General features: G+C 37.5%; 1 protein-coding gene across 2 annotated transcripts in view; it reads left to right on the top strand.

The window, feature by feature from the left end:
- clgn (calmegin) overlaps positions 1-22,432 on the top strand; it is a 126,458-nt gene that overhangs the window by 79,163 nt on the left and 24,863 nt on the right. For both annotated transcript variants that reach the window (XM_028801710.2, XM_051928241.1), the window contains exons 8-12: positions 1,991-2,180; positions 2,965-3,078; positions 10,906-11,062; positions 15,663-15,878; positions 18,956-19,072. In XM_028801710.2, the coding sequence (XP_028657543.1) occupies positions 1,991-2,180; positions 2,965-3,078; positions 10,906-11,062; positions 15,663-15,878; positions 18,956-19,072 (794 nt within the window). The remainder of the gene's footprint in view (positions 1-1,990; positions 2,181-2,964; positions 3,079-10,905; positions 11,063-15,662; positions 15,879-18,955; positions 19,073-22,432) is intronic.

The following is a 22,432-nucleotide window of genomic DNA, read 5'->3' as shown; positions in this document are numbered from 1 at the left end:
AAAATCATACGAATTTTTAAAATAAAATCGTATCATAGATAAGCCGGACTCATGGATAAGCTGAACGTACTATAACCTATAACTAATAGAAGGGAGGGAGGTCAGTGGTCTCACTCGCGCCCATTTAATTTCTTTAAGGGGGGAGAGAGTGTGAGATATTGGCGTCTCTCTTACTCCCCGCTTGGAGCGGCCGGAGCGCGTTCTTTCTGCTCTGGGCGTCGCCGAGTCAACACGAGCGCGTAGCGGTCATTTAAATTGTGATTTTATATGTAAGCATATTTAAATATATATCGCGGATTTCTGCGAACAATGGGTCTTTTAATTTCTGGTACATGCTTCCTCAGTTGGTTTGCCCAGTTGATTTCATACAAGGGACGCTATTGCCAGATGGCTGAGAAGCTACCCGGCTTACTTTTCTGTCTCTCTTGCGCTGACTATCTGTGATCCTGACGTATGGGGATTGAGCAGGGGGGCTGTTTGCACACCTAGACGATACGGACGCTCGTCTAAAAATGCTGAAAGATTATCTTCACGTTGCTATCTTTTGTAAAGCTGATTCCTGAAAAGACATGCTGCACAGTGCTTCGCATACTTAAAAGCTCGAAGGGCACGTATTGATTTTTGACTGAAAAACAAACTCTCCCTCTCTCTCTCTTTGTCTGCTCCTGACGGAGGGGGTGTGAGCTGCCGCCTTCAACAGCTTTGTGCCGCGGTGCTTCGCATACTTAAAAGCCAAACAGACATATTGATTTGTTTGCTTCACTCCTTTGAAGAGGAAGGTATGTTTGCATTCTTTTAATTGTGAGACGGAACTGTCATCTCTGTCTTGTCATGGAGCACAGTTTAAACTTTTGAAAAAGAGACAAATGTTTGTTTGCAGTGTTTGAATAACGTTCCTGTCTCTCTACAACCTCCTGTGTTTCTGCGCAAATCTGTGACCCAAGCATGACAATATAAAAATAACCATATAAACATATGGTTTCTACTTCGCGGATATTCTTATTTCGCGGGTGGCTCTGGAACGCAACCCCCGCGATGGATGTATAAGCCGGACTTATATATAAGCCGATATTCTATTTTTTCATTTTCACAACTTTTTTCCTTAGATAAGCCGCGGCTTATAGACAAGAACTTAGGGTATTTTGTTTCCATCATCAAAACGTTAACCTCATGTTGTCTATTATAAACTTTCAACACAACAAAATGGAGGAACATTAGGTTTGATTTGTTGTCAGTACAATTATTTTTTCTTCCCATTATATTCCCATTATACCACAACATCCACCTGACTCCCACCCCCAAACTACCCAACTGTTGAAAGCAGATACAAAGCGCTTTCTTCCCATTTAGGTGAAAAAAATGTTACCTCCACCTCAAGTCTTTTTTGAGGCTTGAAATCTGCATTTTTTTAACAGACTTAAACATGTGATTATCTCATGAAGGGGACCAAATAACAGGTCAGTCTTTTAAGTAGAAGTAGTACCCATGAATATGTATTTAATTGACTGTTACTCCAAGCTGTTCATTGTTTTTTTAATAACCAAAAGCCGTAAAATATACAGTTTGTAAGATGAACCAAAAAGAAACCTGGATTTGTGCAAAAGTTAAATACTGTCATACAAATAAAAAGTACTCTGTTTGAGCTTTCCAATTAGCCTTAACTGAGCCATGTATGTTGGTTTGGTACGAAAAAAGTTGGAGCTCATAAACACTCAAAATGACAAGAAAAAGGTATTAGAATCAAGCAAAATTATCAGCCAATATAGTGAGAAAGTTTAACTTGTTAAATTTTCTAAAAATGAGATTATATATCTTACACATAGAAATCTACTCAAGTCAGTTATTCTTAAAATAAAAAAACAAGATCTATTATTTCTTTTCAAGATTTTCTGGCTTGTTAAGATTTCATTTTTTGCAGTGTAAACGTTTTGTTTCATAGCTGTTATCTTCTGTATTCTGTATTATATTTTTAACTTTGCTATCTGTTTAGTGTTAAATCCGGATAATACTTTTGAGATCTTCATTGACCAAAACAGTGTGAGTACAGGAAGTCTTTTTGAAGACATGGTTCCTCCTGTAAACCCACCCAAGGAAATTGATGATCCCAATGACAGTAAACCAGATGATTGGGATGAGCGTCCAAAAATCCCAGACCCAGATGCAAGTAAACCTGATGACTGGTGAGTCAACCTGCTTTATTTATTCTCAAATGTTTGTAGAGATTTTTTACATTTTTCATTATTTGTCATTGACTCATATGAGTTCATGTTAACTCACAAATTTTCTGTCCTGTGCATGTTGTTAGGTTTCATGCTTCCAGGTTATTTTAACTTTATTTCTGCAATTTTGGTTTTGTATCTGTGGCTGGAACATTATTAAATGGCTCCCATTGCCATCTTTGTACTAGTAATCGCTGAGCTGAGCTGGGCTGAGTTGAGCTGAGCTTTGGTCGATATGTTATCTGCAATTTTCAAAGCTTATTTAAAAGCTTTAAAACATTTCTTTGTGCCTGCTGTGAGGCTACAAGATAATATCCTATTGCCATATGATGATAAGTAACTTTGTGAGTCTGAAAGACAGGTTTTTCCTCTCTCCAAAGACATTCCTGTATTGACTTTCAAGATGGAGTGTGTATATGTCACAGAGCATACAAATCTTGACCTTGTACGCTGTCTCTGTTAGCAAAATAAAACTCCTTATTCTAAGAGTTTGTGCATAGTAAAATAGCTTGAGTGCACTTGTTTATTAAACATGAAAATGTTTTTTTTTCCAGTTTGTCACATATGCTCATCTGTGCCACACTAAAACCAATCAACAGCTTTTGAAATTATGTCTTTTCTTAATTGTTTATATGTTACTTGAATTGACACATATCCTCAAGCAGTACCCCGTGAACCTGCAGCATTACAGAAAGCGAAAGCTGGACATCTAATATGGTTAATTTTTTTTTTTTTACATTTGCAGGGATGAAAATGTACCTGCTAAGATAGAAGACCCTGATGCTGTTAAACCAGAAGGTTGGCTTGATGATGAGCCAGAGTATATTTCTGATCCTAGTGCCGAAAAACCTGTTGACTGGTAATAAATGTTACAATGAATCATTGTAAAAACTTGTTTACTTTAAATATAGGAGACTCATTTATTAATGCCATGCATTTTGACAGAAACTATTTTTTATTTATCAATGTGCTATTGATTTGTAGTGTAAACATTTGAAAGTGTTGTTAAATGGGTAGATTTAAACAATATAAAAAAAAACTAATGGAAAACAGCACATGGGATTCCATGTTGCAATTAATTTTTTTCTTTATTCATGGCGATGCTTTGAAAGCTAAAAATTTCCATATTTTCACATTTTTAAAAATTGTCTACTTCCTAACTTAATTTTATTTAGGCTAATGTGCACTAAATCAGCAGCTCCGTGTATGATCAGTATGCTGCTGCTGAAGAATGTGAATTTCCCATTGGGATTAATAAAGTATCTATCTATCTATCTAAAGTCAATGATATTGTGATACCTTAAAATGTAGTTTGCAACTTAAGAAACTTACAATAATTTTCACTGTCTTATTTGAGATGCTAGGTTTAAAACATCTTTGAGTCAGTAACTAATTTTAGAGACACTGCTGAATCATCCTTTTCTTCCATGTTTTAATTAGTTTTAGAATGCTATTAATATTTTTCCTGAACATAGTTCAGTAGGTGCAGAGTTTATAAAATAGTGGCTAAATTGTTTCCTTCGATATTTTTGATGTTGTGAATAACTTAGCCTGTAAAATCAGTGCTCCCTTCATTAAATGATACCAATACATTAAGAACAAATTAATCAGCAATATCTGTGTTTTAAATACAGATGGACACTCACCCTTTTGTCATAACTGACCCATTGTCAAATATGTGTAGATTGACTGAATCCATCTATGATTTGATTTTTGATTTGATTTGATATACTTCATTAATCCCATATGGGAAATTATCATTTTACATGTGTTTATGTAATACTAATCAACTAATTTTATGAAATGTTTCAAAAAAAGTCTTTCAAAACATAATACCGGGTGAATCTAAGCACAGGTAATGCAAACCATCATTCTGTTAAAAGGAGCTCCATTTTGGAGAAAGCAAAAAATTTTCATTATTGTTCATTCATCTCACTCAAATTGGCATTCTCTTTTAGATGATGTTTTATTTTATTGATGTAAAATGTTTTCTTTCATTTCTTTGACAGTATCTTAGTCTCTTTGAACAAAAGAAATGTTTTCTATCTCAGATGTTATTGTGAACATTACTGCTAGTACTTTACAAAATGTAATTTTGACTTCTGGGCACAGTCACAAACACCACATTTCGCTGGCTAGGGTCCAGATGTGGCGGAGTTTAAAGACTTGCGTACATAGCGGTGCTGTTCACAAGAAAATCAAAGCCCCTGCTATATCTATCTGCCTGAGAGGTATTTAACAATAGCACTCTTTATGCTGGCAACAGTGGTTGAGTGTTTCTCATTTGGTGCCATTGTTTGCTCATTCCTGTGTTTGTGGGGCACAATGAGAGACACACTGAAGATATGTTTATCACAAAGCAGTGCAGTGACTTTTTTGATTGGTTTAAGTTCGCTGACGACCCTGCTATCGTGGGCTGCATCAGGAGTGGGCAGGAGGAGGAGTATAGGAACCTAATCAAGGACTTTGTTAAATGGTGCGACTCAAACCACCTACAACTGAACACCAGCAATATCAAGGAGCTGGTGGTGGATTTTAGGAGGCCCAGGCTCCTCATGGACCCCGTGATCATCAGAGGTGACTGTGTGCAGAGGGTGCAGACCTATAAATACCTGGGAGTGCAGCTGGATGATAAATTGGACTGGACTGCCAATACTGATGCTCTGTGCAAGAAAGGACAGAGCTGACTATACTTTCTTAGAAGGCTGGCATCCTTCAACATCTGCAATAAGATACTGCAGAAGTTCTATCAGACAGTTGTGGCGAGTGCCCTCTTCTACACGGTGGTGTGCTGGGGAGGCAGCATAAAGAAGAGGGACGCCTCACACCTGGACAAACTGTTGAAGAACGCAGGCTCTATTGTAGGCATGGAGCTGGACAATTTGACATCCGTGGCAGAGCGACGGGCGCTGAGCAGGCTCCTGTCAATCATGGAGAATCCACTGCATCCACTAAACAGGATCATCTCCAGACAGAGGAGTAGCTTCAGTGACAGACTGCTGTCACTGTCCTGCTCCACTGACAGACTGAGGAGATCGTTCCTCCCCCACACTATGCGACTCTTCAATTCCACTCGGGGGGGTAAATGTTAACATTATACAAAGTTATTGTCTGTTATACCTGCATTTTTATCACTCTTTAATATTGTTTTTTATCAATATGCTACTGCTGGAGTATGTGAATTTCCCCCTTGGGATTAATAAAGTATCTATCTATCTATCTATCTATCTATCTATCTATCTATCTATCTATCTATCTATCTATCTATCTATCTATCTGTCTGTCTGTCTGTCTGTCTGTCTGTCTGTCTGTCTGTCTGTCTGTCTGTCTGGTACAGTGTTCTCTCCTACTCATCCTAGCTCCCTTGTACACTGCCATTAAAGTGTACATATATGGGAATGCTGTTTAGGGTGTAGTGAGTTCACAAGCAGCCAAAACCCATAATTCTTAACGACAGAAAAAAGTCTCATGGCCTTTGCTGTAAAGACAAAGGCACACCTTGTTATTGCTTTGTCCCTTGCAATTTAATGTGAAAGCAAGTCTGCAAATATGTTTAACCAGAGACAATTGCTTCTTTGCAGATGGTGCCTTGTTTTTGTCACTGTTATGGCATTCTATATGGTTCGGCATGTTGGTAATGTTAGTTGTAATGTATGTCAAAACCTCCATGCAGTAGTTGGAAATTGGTCTTTGTCTTATCAACTATTTTCTCACAGTTTTCTTTTAAAGCAGAAATTCAAAAATGCTGCCAGACAGCAGACGTAAAAAATATGATGGAGTATCATTAATTACGACTCTGTCCGAGTCTTATTTAGATTTCTTCTCACTTAGCAATACACACACTTACACTAAGGCCAGGGTTTCTTACTGAATGAGTTAAGTTGATTGTGCCCACTGCTGTTAAAACACAGCATTAAAAAGAACAGTGAACAGGTCACTTTTTGTTAGAGATAAAGAAAACAGATTGAATATTATAAATCTATAATAATAAAAGGCAAAGCCCTCACTGACTGACTGACTGACTCACTCACTGACTGACTGACTCATCACTAATTCTCCAACTTCCCGTGTAGGTGGAAGGCTGAAATTTGACAGGCTCATTCCTTACAGCTTACTTACAAAAGTTAGGCAGTTTTCATTTCAAAATTATACGCGTAATGGTCATAACTGGAACCTATTTTTTGTCCATATACTGTAATGGTAGGCAGCAAGATGGCCGTAGGAGACTGAGTTGCGTGTCGCGTCATCACGCCTCCCACGTAATCACGTGAACTGACTGTGAACTCAGTACGTAGAAAAGAAGGAGGAGCCCCAAAGAGTGCAGAAGAAAACATTCATTACACAATTGACAAGGCAGCGAAACAATAAGAAGCGAGTGAGTGACGCATACAAGCATCTTCATAAGACACGAGGTATAAAAAAGCACGGTGTAAACCGTAAGTCTAAATTAACTTTATAGAAACGCTCACGCTGCCGTTTGCAATACCATATTCGCGAGATACAAGTTTAATGAGAAGACACGAGGTATAAACGACAGTTTGCATCACTTTGTAACAGAGTTAAAATTGCTGTAGCGAGAAACTTTTCACTGCCGGGTCTTAGCTAACATGAAATAAACCCGTGGACATCGCAACATCACACAAGAGACTGGCTCACGTGAAGTGACTGAACGCAGCAGGAGTGATCACTTGCATTAATCAAACCTGTTCAAAAAACACATTACACAATTGATAAGGTAGGAAAAGAATATAAAACAAGGCACGGTATAAACCGTAACTTTAAGTTTATAGAAACACTGCCGTTTGCAATACCATATTCACCCCTGCGAAGCGCGGTGATTTTGCTATATATATTAAACTATTTCAACCATTGTATGATCTGCTTCTCGCAACTGAAAGAGGGCACCGTGGCAGAAGTTAGCCGACTTGCTCACCAACCACAAGCGTTACCTGGTAGGTAACCACCCATACAATCAGATTGTGAATCAGACTACGAATGCCTGCAATGTCATTACCCCGATCTACATGCTGTCAAATGAACGAACCTCACGCCGTGGCACAACGTTAGGGGCTTCGCCTCTACGTCCGAGGATCGATTCCCGTAAGGGAGTGCAGTGACTGTGTACTCCTGATGAGCCCACAATTACGGCGAAACACGTGTCGCATACTATGCATCTTCAAAGCACGGTGTAAACAGTAAGTTTAAATTGAGTTTATAGAAATGCTCCCGCTGCCGTTTGCAATACCATATTAGATGACTTTGTAACAGAGTTAAAATTGCTGGAGCGATAAATTTTTAACTGCCGGGTCATGTCGCGTGTTCTTGGGTAGGTACACCAAAAAATTTATACATTTATGCATGTAATGGGCAAACAAAAAATGTACTATACCCGAAAGCACTACAGTACTACTCAATGTATCTTTACTTCTTAAATGTTAATGTTTTACTGTTTAATAATTTATACGATTCTTATATGTTATTCAGATTCTTTTATCAAAATACCAGTAACAGCGCACTCCACGATAACGTGGAGTGAATACACTTGACATGACCATTCATAGTATTTATCCTCTTTCTCTGTACGTTTACCATTCGTTTGCTCAGAGGTTGATGCGCTTGCTGTTTAATGAGCAGCTCTTCACCCTAGCGTCCCGCTGCTTCTCTTCTTTCGTCGGCATCTTTTCCCGTTAAAACTGATTTCTTTTAAAACTTAGTATGTTTTCTTTAATTTTTCAGTTAAGCTGGCACTTAAGTCTTCAATCTGCCTCAAGAATGATTAGCGAAGGTGGTAGACAATGAAAACGTCAGCCGTACGCATCCGCCACGCATGCACTGGTGCGCGCAGCTGTGAGTTGATTCTACAATAAAATAAAATAAAGATAAAAAGAGTAATAACTTGCACCACCGCTATTCAATTACACTTGCCTAACGCCTCTCCTAAGGGGAAATACTGTGGGATCTGGACATCCGTCAAAGCAGCAATCACAAGCCCGATTACAAAGTGGGAAGCTGTGATTTGTCGTCTCCCTCCCATGTAACAATCACAGCCCGTGTTGCAACGCACTATGTATGTATATGTATATATGTGTATGTGTGTGTATATGTATGTGTGTGTGTATATATATATATATATATATATATATATATATGTGTTCATGTGTGTGGGAAAGCGAATAGTAGACGTGACGTAGTATCTGTGTACCAAATTTCAAGTCAATAGGTGAAACGGTTTGCGAGCTACAGCTCATTTAAAATCCTGGACAGACAAACTAATAGCCACGGTACTGTTTTATAGAAGAACATTTTAATGTTTAATAATTTTTATTTATATGCAATGTGCTTCTTATATATTACTTCATATTCTCAAATTATAATGATGTTAATGTTGTTTATATTGATTTCTATGTTATTGTAAGTGCTCTTTATTTGTGGAAAAATAAATTTGGCAATTTAACTTATTTTATACATACATTTTATTTTTTTCTCTTGCACTCAGTGAGCGAATCCACTGGCTAATCAGCTATATATATATATATATATATGTATGTGTATATATATATATGTGTGTATATATATATATATATATATATATATATATATATATATATAAGATAGATAGATAGATAGATATATGTGTATGTATGTAGATATACAAATATGTATATATATGTATATATGTTTATATATATGTAGATATACAAATATGTATATGTATATATATGTGTATATATATGTAGATATACAAATATGTATATGTATATATATGTATATGTGTCTGCATGTGTGTGTGTATATATATATATATATATATATATATATATCTATATATATATATATATGTATGTGTATATATATGTTGATATATGTATATATATGTGGATGTGTATATGTATATATTTATGTATATACACTATGTTTATGTATATATATGTTTACATAACCTCTTTAACACAGTAGCGGGTATTTTGCTAGTCCACAATAAAAACAGATTGAATATTATAAATCCACAATACATATCTTTATATTTTTGAATTGCTAAATTTTGTGACACAAAATATCACTAAAGTCCTAGTTTGTACTGTTGAATGCTACACTAGCTTTATGCCTGACATAGTAGGACTTGTGTAGTACAAAGGAGAGATTCACCACCGGCTCTTACTGTGAGGCAGTGGAGGCCTTTGCATCTCTTGCAAGAATTTCCTCTATATGAAGCCTAGTTTTCTCTGAGAAACTTTGTGGTGACTACTTTATTCTCATGGTATGGGTCAATATATTGTATGGTTTAGATCCAACCGGGCTGGTTGTGTTCAATCAGCTGAGTCTAATTATCAATAAAGTATTTTTCAGCTGTTTGAGTGTGTATCTAAGGTGGCAATTGTAGTACAAATGTTGTACACCTACAAATGCAAAAAACAGTATTTCTGAAACATAGAATTTCAAGAAGGGTAAGCCAAAGACAGTCACTTGAGGACATCCTAACTCACTAAAGGCCATGTCATATTACATGACATTTTCCAGCAATTTTTAGTTGTAGCCTTCATTTACATAATCTTAGCAAATCGGAAGCAGCTAGCAGCACACTCCCATGAAGCCATTTACATAATGTGACTTACTCAGCAACTTACTCTAACTAGCCCATGTCTCACTCCAACACAATCAAACAGGTTCGATTTTGTCTTTAGTTGTAAGGGTGCGTGCAATATGCACGAGAGCTGACAACCAATGAGTGCTCTTCCAAAAGTACAATGCGTGTAAAGCAGTGGTGAAGAATAAGGAACACAACTATTTTGTACCTCACAAGAAGAAAAGATGCTTGTCTGTCTGATGTCTTGTGTTTTACATGGCATAACAAAATGGGATAAAAGAAAATTGGTCTAAGATTGGGGCTATACTCATAGTACCTGTTAACTATTAGTATAGCACCACCTCCATCATGCAGCACACTATTGACTGTCAGAAAAAGGGGCAAATATGACTGTGCTGAAACTCTGGCATGCAGTCAGTAAATTTGACTTGCCTAGTGATTTTCATTTGTTAAAATTGAAACGGTCCAGTGGTGAGATCAATAGCTGCAGTGGGCAAGTCTGACATGCTCCACGACTAAAACTCATAATGTGAAATCATTAATAAACGCAGTGGTGTGTATGTGTTTGTGCATGGGTACCAACTGTGTTTTATTGCTATACTGGAATTATCATGTGTTATAATACAAGTAAACAATTCTAATCACGTAATGAATGCATTTCCACGTTTCCATTTTTTTTGTAGCCATTTTTCTTCAATAATTGGGCAAAAATAATTGTGAAACAGCAAATGTACCACACTTCTAAATACAGAGAGCATGAGACATGATCCTATGAACAGCAAAGACAAAACTGTGGCATCTTCCACATCCTCTCCCCAGACTGGCAGGCACCTTAAACAGCTTTTTGCCAGTGTGTACACTTTAAATTTTTTTGGATGCAGATTCAGAGAAGTGGATTTTCAAAGTGGGTGCAAATGTACGGGTACAAGAGTTAAAAGCAAATGATAGATCATGAATATCAAGGGTTAGCAGTACTTCTGTTTGCAGTCCAATTTACCCCTTATTCTATAATGATTTGTAGTCTTTTTAATTTGTGAGTTCATTGGGTAAAAATTGCAGATGTATCGTGTAATGTATTTTAAAATTATTTCATTATTTTAGGGATGAGGAAATGGATGGAGAGTGGGAGGCTCCTCAGATACCCAATCCAGAATGTGAAAAGGCTCCAGGTTGTGGACCTTGGAAGCGCCCCATGATCAACAATCCAAATTACAAAGGCAAATGGAAGCCACCCCTAATTGAAAACCCAAACTATCAGGTATTTTTAGTTCAAAGTTGATGAGAAATATCTATTCCTAATTTCGGAAACATTTCATACTACACATTTTTTGTAGTTTTTTTAGATAAAAGTAAAAAAAAATAACAACTACACAAACTGTCTTCATATCTAAAATGGTTTTAATACCCATATAAACTCATCTGAAATTAAGCACCATTGGCACAATGAACTGCAATATACATAAAAGTACAGCCAGCTTTAGGATTCTTACTGAGTACCTGGCCTGAAAAGTCAAATCAGGATATTTAAAATCTATAGTTGTCGTAGTCACTTTTCTCCAAAGTGACATCAGTGAAGATGAAATGTTAAGTGACAGATTTGATTATTTTCTAATTATCTTCCTAGCATCTCAACCATGTTTGTATAATATTTGTATGAAATAAACTAAGAACAGTGAATGGCTGATAGTGATTAGGTCTTGTTGTGGAAAAAAAACTTTCCTCTATATTGAAATATATCATTCTCGAAGACCACATGAAAATGCAGAATGATTCTTTATTTGCACATAGATATGCACAAATGTCTCAGTCAATGGAGTGAGCAATCAAGAAAACAATCCATTTCCTTTTATACTTTCCTATTACCATTACTTTATGTAATACATCATGACATCTGATTCTTAAAAATGCAGAATTCTGTCATCTTAGCCACTCGACTACAGCCACCAGTAATTTTGTATACAAGTCGATTACTCCATTATTCTAAACTTTGCTTTGTTAATGGGGGTGTCCTATAGGTTTTCTCATTGATCTTATCACAGCTTCATAATAGAGGTGTTTGGGCTATCTCACTTGTTTGTTCTCGCTTTTAAGGGGGTGTTCATTACACATACAGTGGGGCAAAAAAGTATTTATTCAGCCACCAATTGTGCAAGTTCTCCAACTTAAAAAGATGAGAGAGGTCTGTAATTTTCATCATTCTACACATAACACTCCATAATGACAATGTGAAAAAAGTTTACTTGAGGTTTTTGCAAATTTATTAAAAATAAAAAAATTGAGAAAGCGCATGTACATAAGTATTCACAGCCTTTGCCATGAAGCTCAAAATTGAGCTCAGGTGCATCCTGTTTCCCCTGATCATCCTTGACATGTTTCTGCAGCTTAATTGGAGTCCACCTGTGGTAAATTCAGTTGATTGGACATGATTTGGAAAGGCACACACCTGTCTATATAAGGTCCCACAGTTGACAGTTCATGTCAGAGCACAAACCAAGCATGAAGTCAAAGGAATTGTCTGTAGATCTCCGAGACAGGATTGTCTCAAGGCACAAATCTGGGGAAGGTTACAGAAAAATTTCTGCTGCTTTGAAGGTCCCAATGAGAACAGTGGCCTCCATCATTCGTAAGTGGAAGAAGTTCGAAACCACCAGGACTCTTCCTAGAGCTGGTCGGCCATCTAAACTGAGCGATTGGGGAAGAAAGGCCTTAGTCAGGGAGGTGACCAAGAACCCGATGGTCACTCTGTCAGAGCTCCAGAGGTTCTCTGTGAAGAGAGGAGAACCTTCCAGAAAGACAACCATCTCTGCAGCAATCCACCAATCAGGCCTGTATGGTAGAGTGGCCAGACGAAAGCCACTCCTTAGTAAAAGGCACATAGCAGCCCGCCTGAAGTTTTCCAAAAGGCACCTGAAGGACTCTCAGACCATGAGAAAGAAAATTCTCTGGTCTGATGAGACAAAGATTGAACTCTTTGGTGTGAATGCCAGGCGTCAAGTTTGGAGGAAACCAGGCACCGCTCATCACCAGGCCAATACCATCTCTACAGTGAAGCATGGTGGTGGCAGCATCATGCAGTGGGGATGTTTTTCAGCGGCAGGGACTGGGAGACTAGTCAGGATAAAGGGAAAGATGACTGCAGCAATGTACAGAGACATCCTGGATGAAAACCTGCTCCAGAGCGCTCATGACCTCAGAGTGGGGCGATGGTTCATCTTTCAGCAGGACAACAACCCTATGCACACAGCCAAGATATCAAAGGACTGGCTTCAGGACAACTCTGTGAATGTCCTTGAGTGGCCCAGCCAAAGCCCAGACTTGAATCCGATTGAACATCTCTGGAGAGATCTTAAAATGGCTGTGCACCGACGCTTCCCATCCAACCTGATGGAGCTTGAGAGGTGCTGCAAAGATGAATGGGCGAAACTGGCCAAGGATAGGTGTGCCAAGCATCATATTCAAAAAGACTTGAGGCTGTAATTGCTGCCAAAGGTGCATCGACGAAGTATTGAGCAAAGGCTGTGAATACTTATGTACATGGGATTTCTCAGTTTTTTTATTTTTAATAAATTGGCAAAAACCTCAAGTAAACTTTTTTCACGTTGTCATTATGGGGTGTTGTGTGTAAAATTCTGAGAAAAAAAATTAATCCATTTTGGAATAAGGCTGTAACATAACAATATGTGGAAAAAGTGATGCGCTGTGAATACTTTCCGGATGCACTGTACTTCATTTTAACCTTAGCAACTACTGTATCTTGGTGGCATCTCTAGATGAGGCAAAAGCTTCACTTGCCCAAGCTTTAAGCTGCGTTTAGTTAACTCTTCAGTTACCTTCAGTCCTTTTTTTTATGCTTTTAATAATCCATTGTTCGAACTTAATTTAAGCATATGCTTATATTAATTTATAAACAATTGTCATCTGTTGATTAAAAATATTTATTCTATAGTCTCTGTTTTGCAATTGAGTTTAAAAAGGTTTCTCACCCTTTAATATAATACTGGTAATAATAATAATAATACATTTTATTTAATAGGCGCCTTTCTTAGCACTCAATGTCACCTTACAATGAAATTAAACAACGTTAGTAAAATAAAAACAAAGAGATAGATAAATTAAAAAACAATAATTAGCAAACCAACAAAGATATCGGGAGTATCAGTGCAAAATTCACAATTGGTGTGCCAGTTTGAAAAGATAAGTTTGAGGACAGCTTTAAAATGTGATATTGAATCAAGCTGATGAATATGAGAGGGAAGAGAATTCCAGAGTTGAGGAGCACTATGAGAGGACGCTCGAGCTCCCATAGAACCGAGTTTGATGTGTGTCACAGAAAGTAGAGATGCAGATGAGGATCTGAGTGAGCAAGAGGGAGTGTAAGTCTGTAGGAGATCAGTGAGGTAGTGGGGAGCAAGGTTGTGGAGAGCTTTAAATGTTAAGAGCAGTATTTTGTATTGTATTCTGTAGTTAACAGGGAGCCAGTGAAGTTGAGAGAGAATAGGTGTAATATGTTCAGTGGATTTAAAACACGTTATTATCCTGGCAGCAGAATTTTGAATACGTTGTAAACGATGGAAAAGTTTTTGTGGGATGCCAGATAGAATAGCATTACAGTAATCTATACGTGAGGTGACTAGGGCATTAACCAATACTTCAGTACTCTGTTTGGTAAGAGCAGGACAAAGTCTAGAAATGTTTCGGAGATAGCAGAAGGCAGTCCGAGAAATGTTACTTATATGGTATTGGTCCCTGGGAGTAGCAGTATTACATCTTAACATGCGTATTGGAATAATAAAAAGCTGCCAGACTAGGTGACCTCTTCTGAGTGGGCACGTGATTCAAAGAATTTGGTGTCTTACATCATTATAAAAAACTTGCCAATATCTAACACTGTATTAACAGTGGCATTAGCTTCATCATAGGAAAATTTAATAATCTAAAAAATATAAGCTAAGGCTGCTTCTGTGCTGTGAGTAGAATGAAAGCCAGACTGAAAAGCTCTGACAGAGTGACCATCGGGTTCTTGGTCACCCCCCTGACTAAGGCCCTTCTCCCCCGATTGCTCAGTTTAGATGGCCGGCCAGCTCTAGAAAGAGTCCTGGTGGTTTCAACCTTCTTCCACTTATGGATGATGGAGGCCACAGTGCTCATTGGGACCTTCAAAGCAGCAGAAATTTTTCTGTAACCTTCCCCAGATTTGTGCCTCGAGACAATCCTGTCTCAGAGGTCTACAGACAATTCCTTTGACTTCATGCTTGGTTTGTGCTCTGACATGAACTGTCAACTGTAAGACCTTATATAGACAGGTGTGTGCTTTTCCAAATCATGTCCAATCAACTGAATTTACCACACGTGGACTCCAATGAAGCTGCAGAAACATCTCAAGGATGATCAGGGGTTACAGGATGCACCTGCGCTCAATTTTGAGCTTCATGGCAAAGGCTGTGAATACTTACGTACATGTGCTTTCTCAATTTTTTTATTTTTAATAAATTTTCAAAAAGCTCAAGTAAACTTTTTTCACGTTGTCATTATGGTGGGTTGTGTGTAGAATTCTGAGGAAAAAAATGAATTTAATCCATTTTGGAATAAGGCTAACATAACAAAATGTGGAAAAAGTGATGCGCTGTGAATACTTTCCAGATGCCCTGTATTTAAGATTTTTGTAAAAGATCTTGTATTCATTCATGTTTTGTCTGTGAAAGGTCCTGTGTAGAATAAAGACTGATCAATGCATCTTCATAAAAATACAACATGTTTAGTATGTCATCCAGAATGCAACATTTAAGATAGCCATAGAACTGTACTTTTTTTTAATTATGGGAAATAATTTTGGAAATGCCTTTTTTGTTTCTGAACAGGGAATATGGAAACCAAGAAAAATCCCAAATCCAGATTATTTTGAAGATGATAATCCATTTGGCATGACCCCATTCACTGCAGTTGGTTTAGAACTTTGGTCTATGACCTCTGATATCTATTTTGACAATTTTATTATCTGTTCTGAAAAAGAGGTTTCTGATCGTTGGGCATCTGACAGCTGGGGAGTAAAGAAACTGGTGGCCAGTGCAAATGAGGTACGCAAGAGTACAATTTTATTTGCCCAAGTTTACAAACTTTAACAATTTTTCATTTTAATTTGGGTTAAATTCAGAGTTCATTATCCATATTACTAACCGAGAATGGTAAACCGGATGGACGCAGGGACATCCGGCCATGGGCCGTAGACGCAAAAGACGTACTGCACAGGCGCCCCCACAAAACCCCCCTTCCAAGCAATGGAAACTGGATGGAAAGCAACGTAAAATTAGAAATGAGGCGCCCATAGCACACAGAAAAAAGGAATCAGATGCCGGCGCTGTGTGCACGAAGCCCATGGCACACGAAACGGAACACACACAAAGAAGAGAATTGAGACCCACAACACACAAAGCCCCCCTGCAGTAACTGAAATAAGAAATGAGGCGACGCGCCCCTAGAACACCAAAAAGAAAGGAGTCAGACGCAAGCGCCACATAGCACACGAAACGCTACGCACACAAAGAAGAGGATTCAGACCCACTACAAACAAACACCCCCTCCACTCACAGAGATAAAAAAGTGAGGCAACGCACCCCTAGCACACCAAAAAAAAAGAAGTCAGACGCGAGCGCCACACAAACCCATTGGACACAAAACGGGACAGACTACGGACATAGCACACAAAACATACACAAAAAGGAGGATTCGGACCCACGACCACGCTAACATAAAAAAGAAATGAGACACAAAGCCCCACTAGGGTTACCACTTTTAATACAAAAAAATAAGGGACGCATACTGCAGCGGGGGCCACATCCCAGTGCCAACACTTTGCAGACTCTACTTAAAAGACCCGCCCTCCTCACTGGACAGTTAAAATGACCAATCAAACTAACGATGACATCAAGTATTACCCAATCAAAAGTAGGAAAGGAGGCATCTTCATAAAATGTGTGTGGGATGATTTGCATGACACGCTGCTTTAAAAAAAATGATAAAAAAAATACGGGACAAAACCCGTCCCGTATTGATTCAAAACGGGACGCGCAATTTCATTCTCAAATACGGGACGATTCCGTATTTTACAGGACGGGTGGCAACCCTGCCCATTACTAAACAAACCGTCCGTATTAAACATACGTCATCTGAACACATTCAAATTAGGCAGCATAGGTCGATCTCATTATACTGATCCACTATTAACCGTTTAACCACAGAAAAGGCTCCATATTAACAGTGAGTGCGATCCTCCTTATTACTTATCCATATATCTAACGCTGAAGAACAAACAAGTAATGAATTCACAATCACAGGTACAAAACGATACGGCTCAAGTGACGGGACCAAACACACGAACCCGCATGAAAAAAAACAATACACGTCAGCGCATACAACGCGCTTCTGAAACCCCGGAAGAAAAAATGTCTCGGCTCCAAAAACGCAAAGCTCAACTAACACATTAACAGAAACGAGCGCAGATGGACAGACACAATGAACGTACACGCATACAGCACGCGTCTCAAAGTGCTGCATCGAAACAGGCAAGGGTTCAAAACAAAACACCTCGAGTCTCAGAGATACAAAAACGGCAGCGAAGGGACAAAATAAATAAACGCAATTCATGAAAATTCATTGGGATTACTGAATGTCATTTGCAATCATTATCATTCACTTAACTTCCCTGAAGAAACAACTAGCAATACAAGTAATGAATTTACACGTTATTGTCAAAAGGGTCAAATTAGACTGCCTCCGTTACATTCATATCCTGAATATCTACAGAAGCTTCTAACTGACGAAGTACCTGAAAGTGAAAACTTTATGAACTCCATTAGATCCTACAATAGTTCATTTGCTTTTGCATCTAATGCCATCCAGTCACTTACTCAACACCATTGATAAACTTCTACAAACGTTGATAAATAATAATATTCCCTTTGGAGCAAAGGTACTTTTATTAGGGGGAGATTTTACACAGTGCTTAGCTATTGTTCCACATTCCATGCGCTCGGCTATTCTGCAGTCCACCTTAAAATACGCAGACAATTGGCATTGCTTTCAAAAGAGTTACGGAGATATTTGGAACAGCAATCTCATTACACCAAATACCCCTTTTAACACAACAAACTATATTATGTCCAAAAAATATTAATGTTGATCACATTAGTAACCAGGTCATTTCATTACTTCCTGGAGTTGCACAGCTCTTTCTAAGCTCTGACAAAGTTGACTCTGATGACGACAATGACCATCTTAATTTCCCCTTAGAATATTTGAACACTATTAACCCAGCCGGATTACCACAACACAATCTTAGCCTTAAAAACGGAACAATACTCATGCTATTAAGAAACCTTAACACTAAACAGTGTTTATGCAATGCTACACGTTTAGTCGTCAACACCATGCCACACAATGTTATTGAAGCAAAACTTCTTACAACATCACATGCTAACAATACTGTTCTAATTCCTAGAATTAACCTTACAAGTTCTGACCTGGAATTACCTTTTACACTTAAACGGCGACAGTTCCCCATTAAACCTACCTTGGCCATGACCATCAACAAATCACAAGGACAAACAATACACAAAGTTAGCATCTACCTCTCTGAGCCCGTTTTTGGACATGGACAACTTTATTTGCTTCCTATATGCGTCATCTACACCTTCACACTATGCTATATCTCATTCATACATCACGCTCTTTGTAATTTCACAACACCAGGGGTTGGCGAGCGAAGCGAGCAGGGGGCGGAGCCCCCTAGTGTTAAGTATAAGTGAAGCTGCAAGTTGGCTCGTTAAATGCAATATGTAAGGCAATTTAATATGAATTTATTTAAACATTTGTTAACATAGACCACAGTGTTTGTAGAGGCCACACAGTCTAGGTTGTGCATATTCCCTCACCTTTGGTCTGTGTCGTACTGCTTTTTTTTTCATTTTTTTTTCTTGTTCCAATATCAAAATTAAAGTTGTTCTTGGATGCTTAGATTTTTATGTGATTCTCTTGTCAGTCATAGAATATTTTGACAGAGAACAGAAACACAGATGTTATTTTCAGTTACCACATGTAACTATATTGTGTTTTAGTAAGGTCAATGTTTTTTTTGTCCTTCTTCCATTCTTAACAGCCTGGAGTGTGGAGTCAGTTGATCAGTGCTGCAGATGAACGACCTTGGCTTTGGATAATTTATATTCTGACTATTGCTTTGCCTTTAGGGTTGATTGCGCTATTCTGCTGGCCCAGGGTAAGGACAGTAAATTTGTTTTTTGCTGTAACGCCACATGGTATTTATATTGGAGTAGCTTATACATACAGTACAAAGTAGGAAAACAGTATGTAAGAACAAGGGAAGTCACCATTCCACAGCAGTACACAGAATAACCAGGGACAGAGTATAAACTAGTGAAATGAATATAAATGAAAAAATGTGTGTAAGAAGTTAAACAGGTAAAGTGTTGAGCATGGGGCCCAAGTAAACTTGTAAGGTTTTACAGCTTTTGTAAGATTATAAAATGGCAGCTCACAAATTGTAAAATTAATCTAGAACATGATCTTAACTTTATGTCTTGCTGAGAAAAGGACAGGTGATTATTTACAGAGCTAAACTGGGAGAAGTGTGAAAAAAAAAATAAAATTAAAACTAATAAAAAATTAACTTGGTTACCAAATCTTAACAAGAGACAAGAGCTGAAGTTGAAAAAACAGGGAAAGAGGTCAAACCAAATAAAACTCATGAGATAGATGCACAATAACAATTTTTTTTAAGAAGTATTTTTTTTTTAATTTATTTAGGGGGTTTGCATCCCCAGATCAGATAATGAAAACAACCCCCAGCCAACCATTTATCCTGTTGCACCGATTACGTGGGGGTTAAAACAATAGAAACCACAAACCTTAGCAAAGCAGGAAGCGGCCCCAAAATGGCCCTCGAAACGACTGCAATAGAAGGACCTAAAAATAGTGTTCGACACTCACGCGAAACCTAATCATGACACTTTGAAATAAGCAATGTTATAGAAGATTAGGTACATCTATACAAAATAAACCAATACATTTTCTTTTCAGCATTTTGTTTCCTTTGAAACGTGTTTGTTAGCTGCCTAATAACCATGCTTTCTGGTTGAATTTGTATATTATCATTATTATGCTCTTGTGTTAAGATTAGAAATCATGTGTAGAAGCTTATAGCATAATCAACCATGATGTGCTTCAGTGTTTGAATCTAATAAAGTCCTATAAAGACTAAAGTTTTATGCATTTTTAGGAAAATTTGAAAAAAATGGCATAACTTACTAAAGGGTTGTGTTCTCAATGTGGTGTGGTAGTTAGCTGCAGTGTGTAATTTGAATTTAGAGAAAATAGTTTTTTACACATGTGTAGCGCTTAATAAATATTGTTTATCTGTTGCAATAAAAGTACCTATGCCATTCTGGGCTTTTTATAGAATTTATTGACATGGTATCTATTTATTATCTATTGGGCAAACTTAGGGGTTTGTTGGTTTGGGTTAACATATGGCATAAGTGTAATTAGCATACATCATCACCAAATAAACATTACTGTTTTAAAACATCTTACCAGATTATGTAATTACCCTGCTCATAAAGAAGCTTCACTCCACTTACTGCTTTACTTAATGTGGGCAAAACTTCTAACACACCAACCTACAAAGACTAAGCTACTGTAACCTTAACTGACTACAGCTCCCCCTGAATAATTCCCTAGGCCATCTGAGACTACATTTCCTACAGAACGCTATGAATCTTTTAGTGGGTCATGCCAGTGAGTCACACACTGCCTCAGTTTTGTAACAACATACCTAAACCATTTAACATGGCTGCTCTGAGGATTGCACACTGTCACAGACAGTGAGCACTATTTTCACCACTTTTTGTGATTTTTACCATTTTATTTTATTATTTGTTTTCTTTTTTTGGTTACCACCTTGAAACTATGACTATAAATGAGGACGGGAATGTAGAATGATCAGTAAAAACAACAGATTTGTAAGGATTTGGCTCCTGCTTTACTATATCAGACCTGTGTAATGTCTGTAAAAGTGCCCTGGCAATCATTTGTTGGTCGTGGTCACCACATATAGCTACTTAGCCTCCTCTTATGAGTAAGTCACTATTTTCTGTTGGATCATAACTTAATTTTATGAGGTGCAGATGAATCTATTGTGTATCTTATGATGTAATATAATACAATACAGTGCAACTTATTTTTGTACAACACTCACTTAGTGCAGACAAAGAGTACTATGAAAAATTCTCAAGTAAAATAGAAGTATAGATTGTATTAATTACTAAAAATAGAATTAGTACATTTAAAGATACACATTTGTTAAAACACAGGGAAAACAAAATAGAAACTGATAAACATAAATAGAAACCAACAGTATCTGTTCATTAATTAATTGATGAACTATGGCCAGTTAACAATAGAAGAGATGAAAATTGTAAGAGAAAGTTAAAGACAAACACAGTCCTGGAAACCTCGGCCTTCCCCCTCTTCTTGGCATTCTATAGTAGAGTTTGTGTGGGGCCATCCAATCTGATGAGGTAATCTTTTCAACTGATGATTCCAACACTCCTTTACTCAGGGTATGCCAGACTAAAGTAGTGAGTCTTCAGCCTGTATTTAAAGGCTGAGACTGAAGGGGCATCTCTTATATTAGCAGGCTGATCATTCCACAGCTTAGGGGCCCTGTAACTAAAAACTTAGCCTCCATTGTTATTTTATTAGTTCTATTAATCATATGTAGGCCAGCATCTTGAGATCTTATTGTGTTTTCTGGTTTGTAAGTAATAATAATTTCAAATAAGTAAGCAGGGTCTTGGCTGTTTAAGTCTTTATATGTTAAAAATAGGATTTTTTTAAAGCAGCCCTAAGTTTAACTGGGAGCCATTGCAAGGACTTGAAAACTGGAGTTATATATTCATATTTTCTTGTTCTTGTAATAATTCTCACAGCAGTTTTTTCAGTTAACTGAAAACTGCATGAAGAAGGATTTGAATAGCCAGTGAATAACACGTTGCAGTAGTCAAGCCTGTTACAAATAAATTTAATTAATTTCTCTGTATCCTGCGCATTTAGAAAATGTCTTAATTTTCTAATATTTTTAAGATGTTTTGGATAGTTTTGTAATGTAATTATGTTCCCAAATTGAATACTCTCCAAATTCTCATTGATATTCTGTCAATGGGTTGACAAACAAGAGGGGAGGGTAAACATAGCCTTGGCAGGGCAACCCACCCACATTAAAGAATCACTTTAAGAAGACTTGTTTTAATGCCAAGCATATGAAAAAAACTCTTGCTATGCAAGTACATGGGCTGAATGGCACGCTGCAACTTTCTTGAGCACATTCCACAAAATATCACACGGTTTTAAGCATTTTCCAAGCTAGCAAAGCACATGTAGACAGGATTAGTAAACCTCAATGCCCTCACAAATATCTGTTCAAGAGCAAATTGGCATTACCATTCCAATAAACCACAGAAGTGAAACGGGTTATACTTACTTTTTTACATGACTGTTTATGCTGTGATATATGCTTTGATTAAAAAATAATAAAAGGACTATGAATACTAGTGAGCCA

The sequence above is a fragment of the Erpetoichthys calabaricus genome, chromosome 5 (assembly GCF_900747795.2).
Source record: "Erpetoichthys calabaricus chromosome 5, fErpCal1.3, whole genome shotgun sequence".
NCBI classification, from domain to species: Eukaryota; Metazoa; Chordata; class Cladistia; order Polypteriformes; family Polypteridae; genus Erpetoichthys; species Erpetoichthys calabaricus.
The sequence above is the reverse complement of the archived record's forward strand: the minus strand, read 5'-3'. Positions and strand labels throughout refer to the sequence as shown.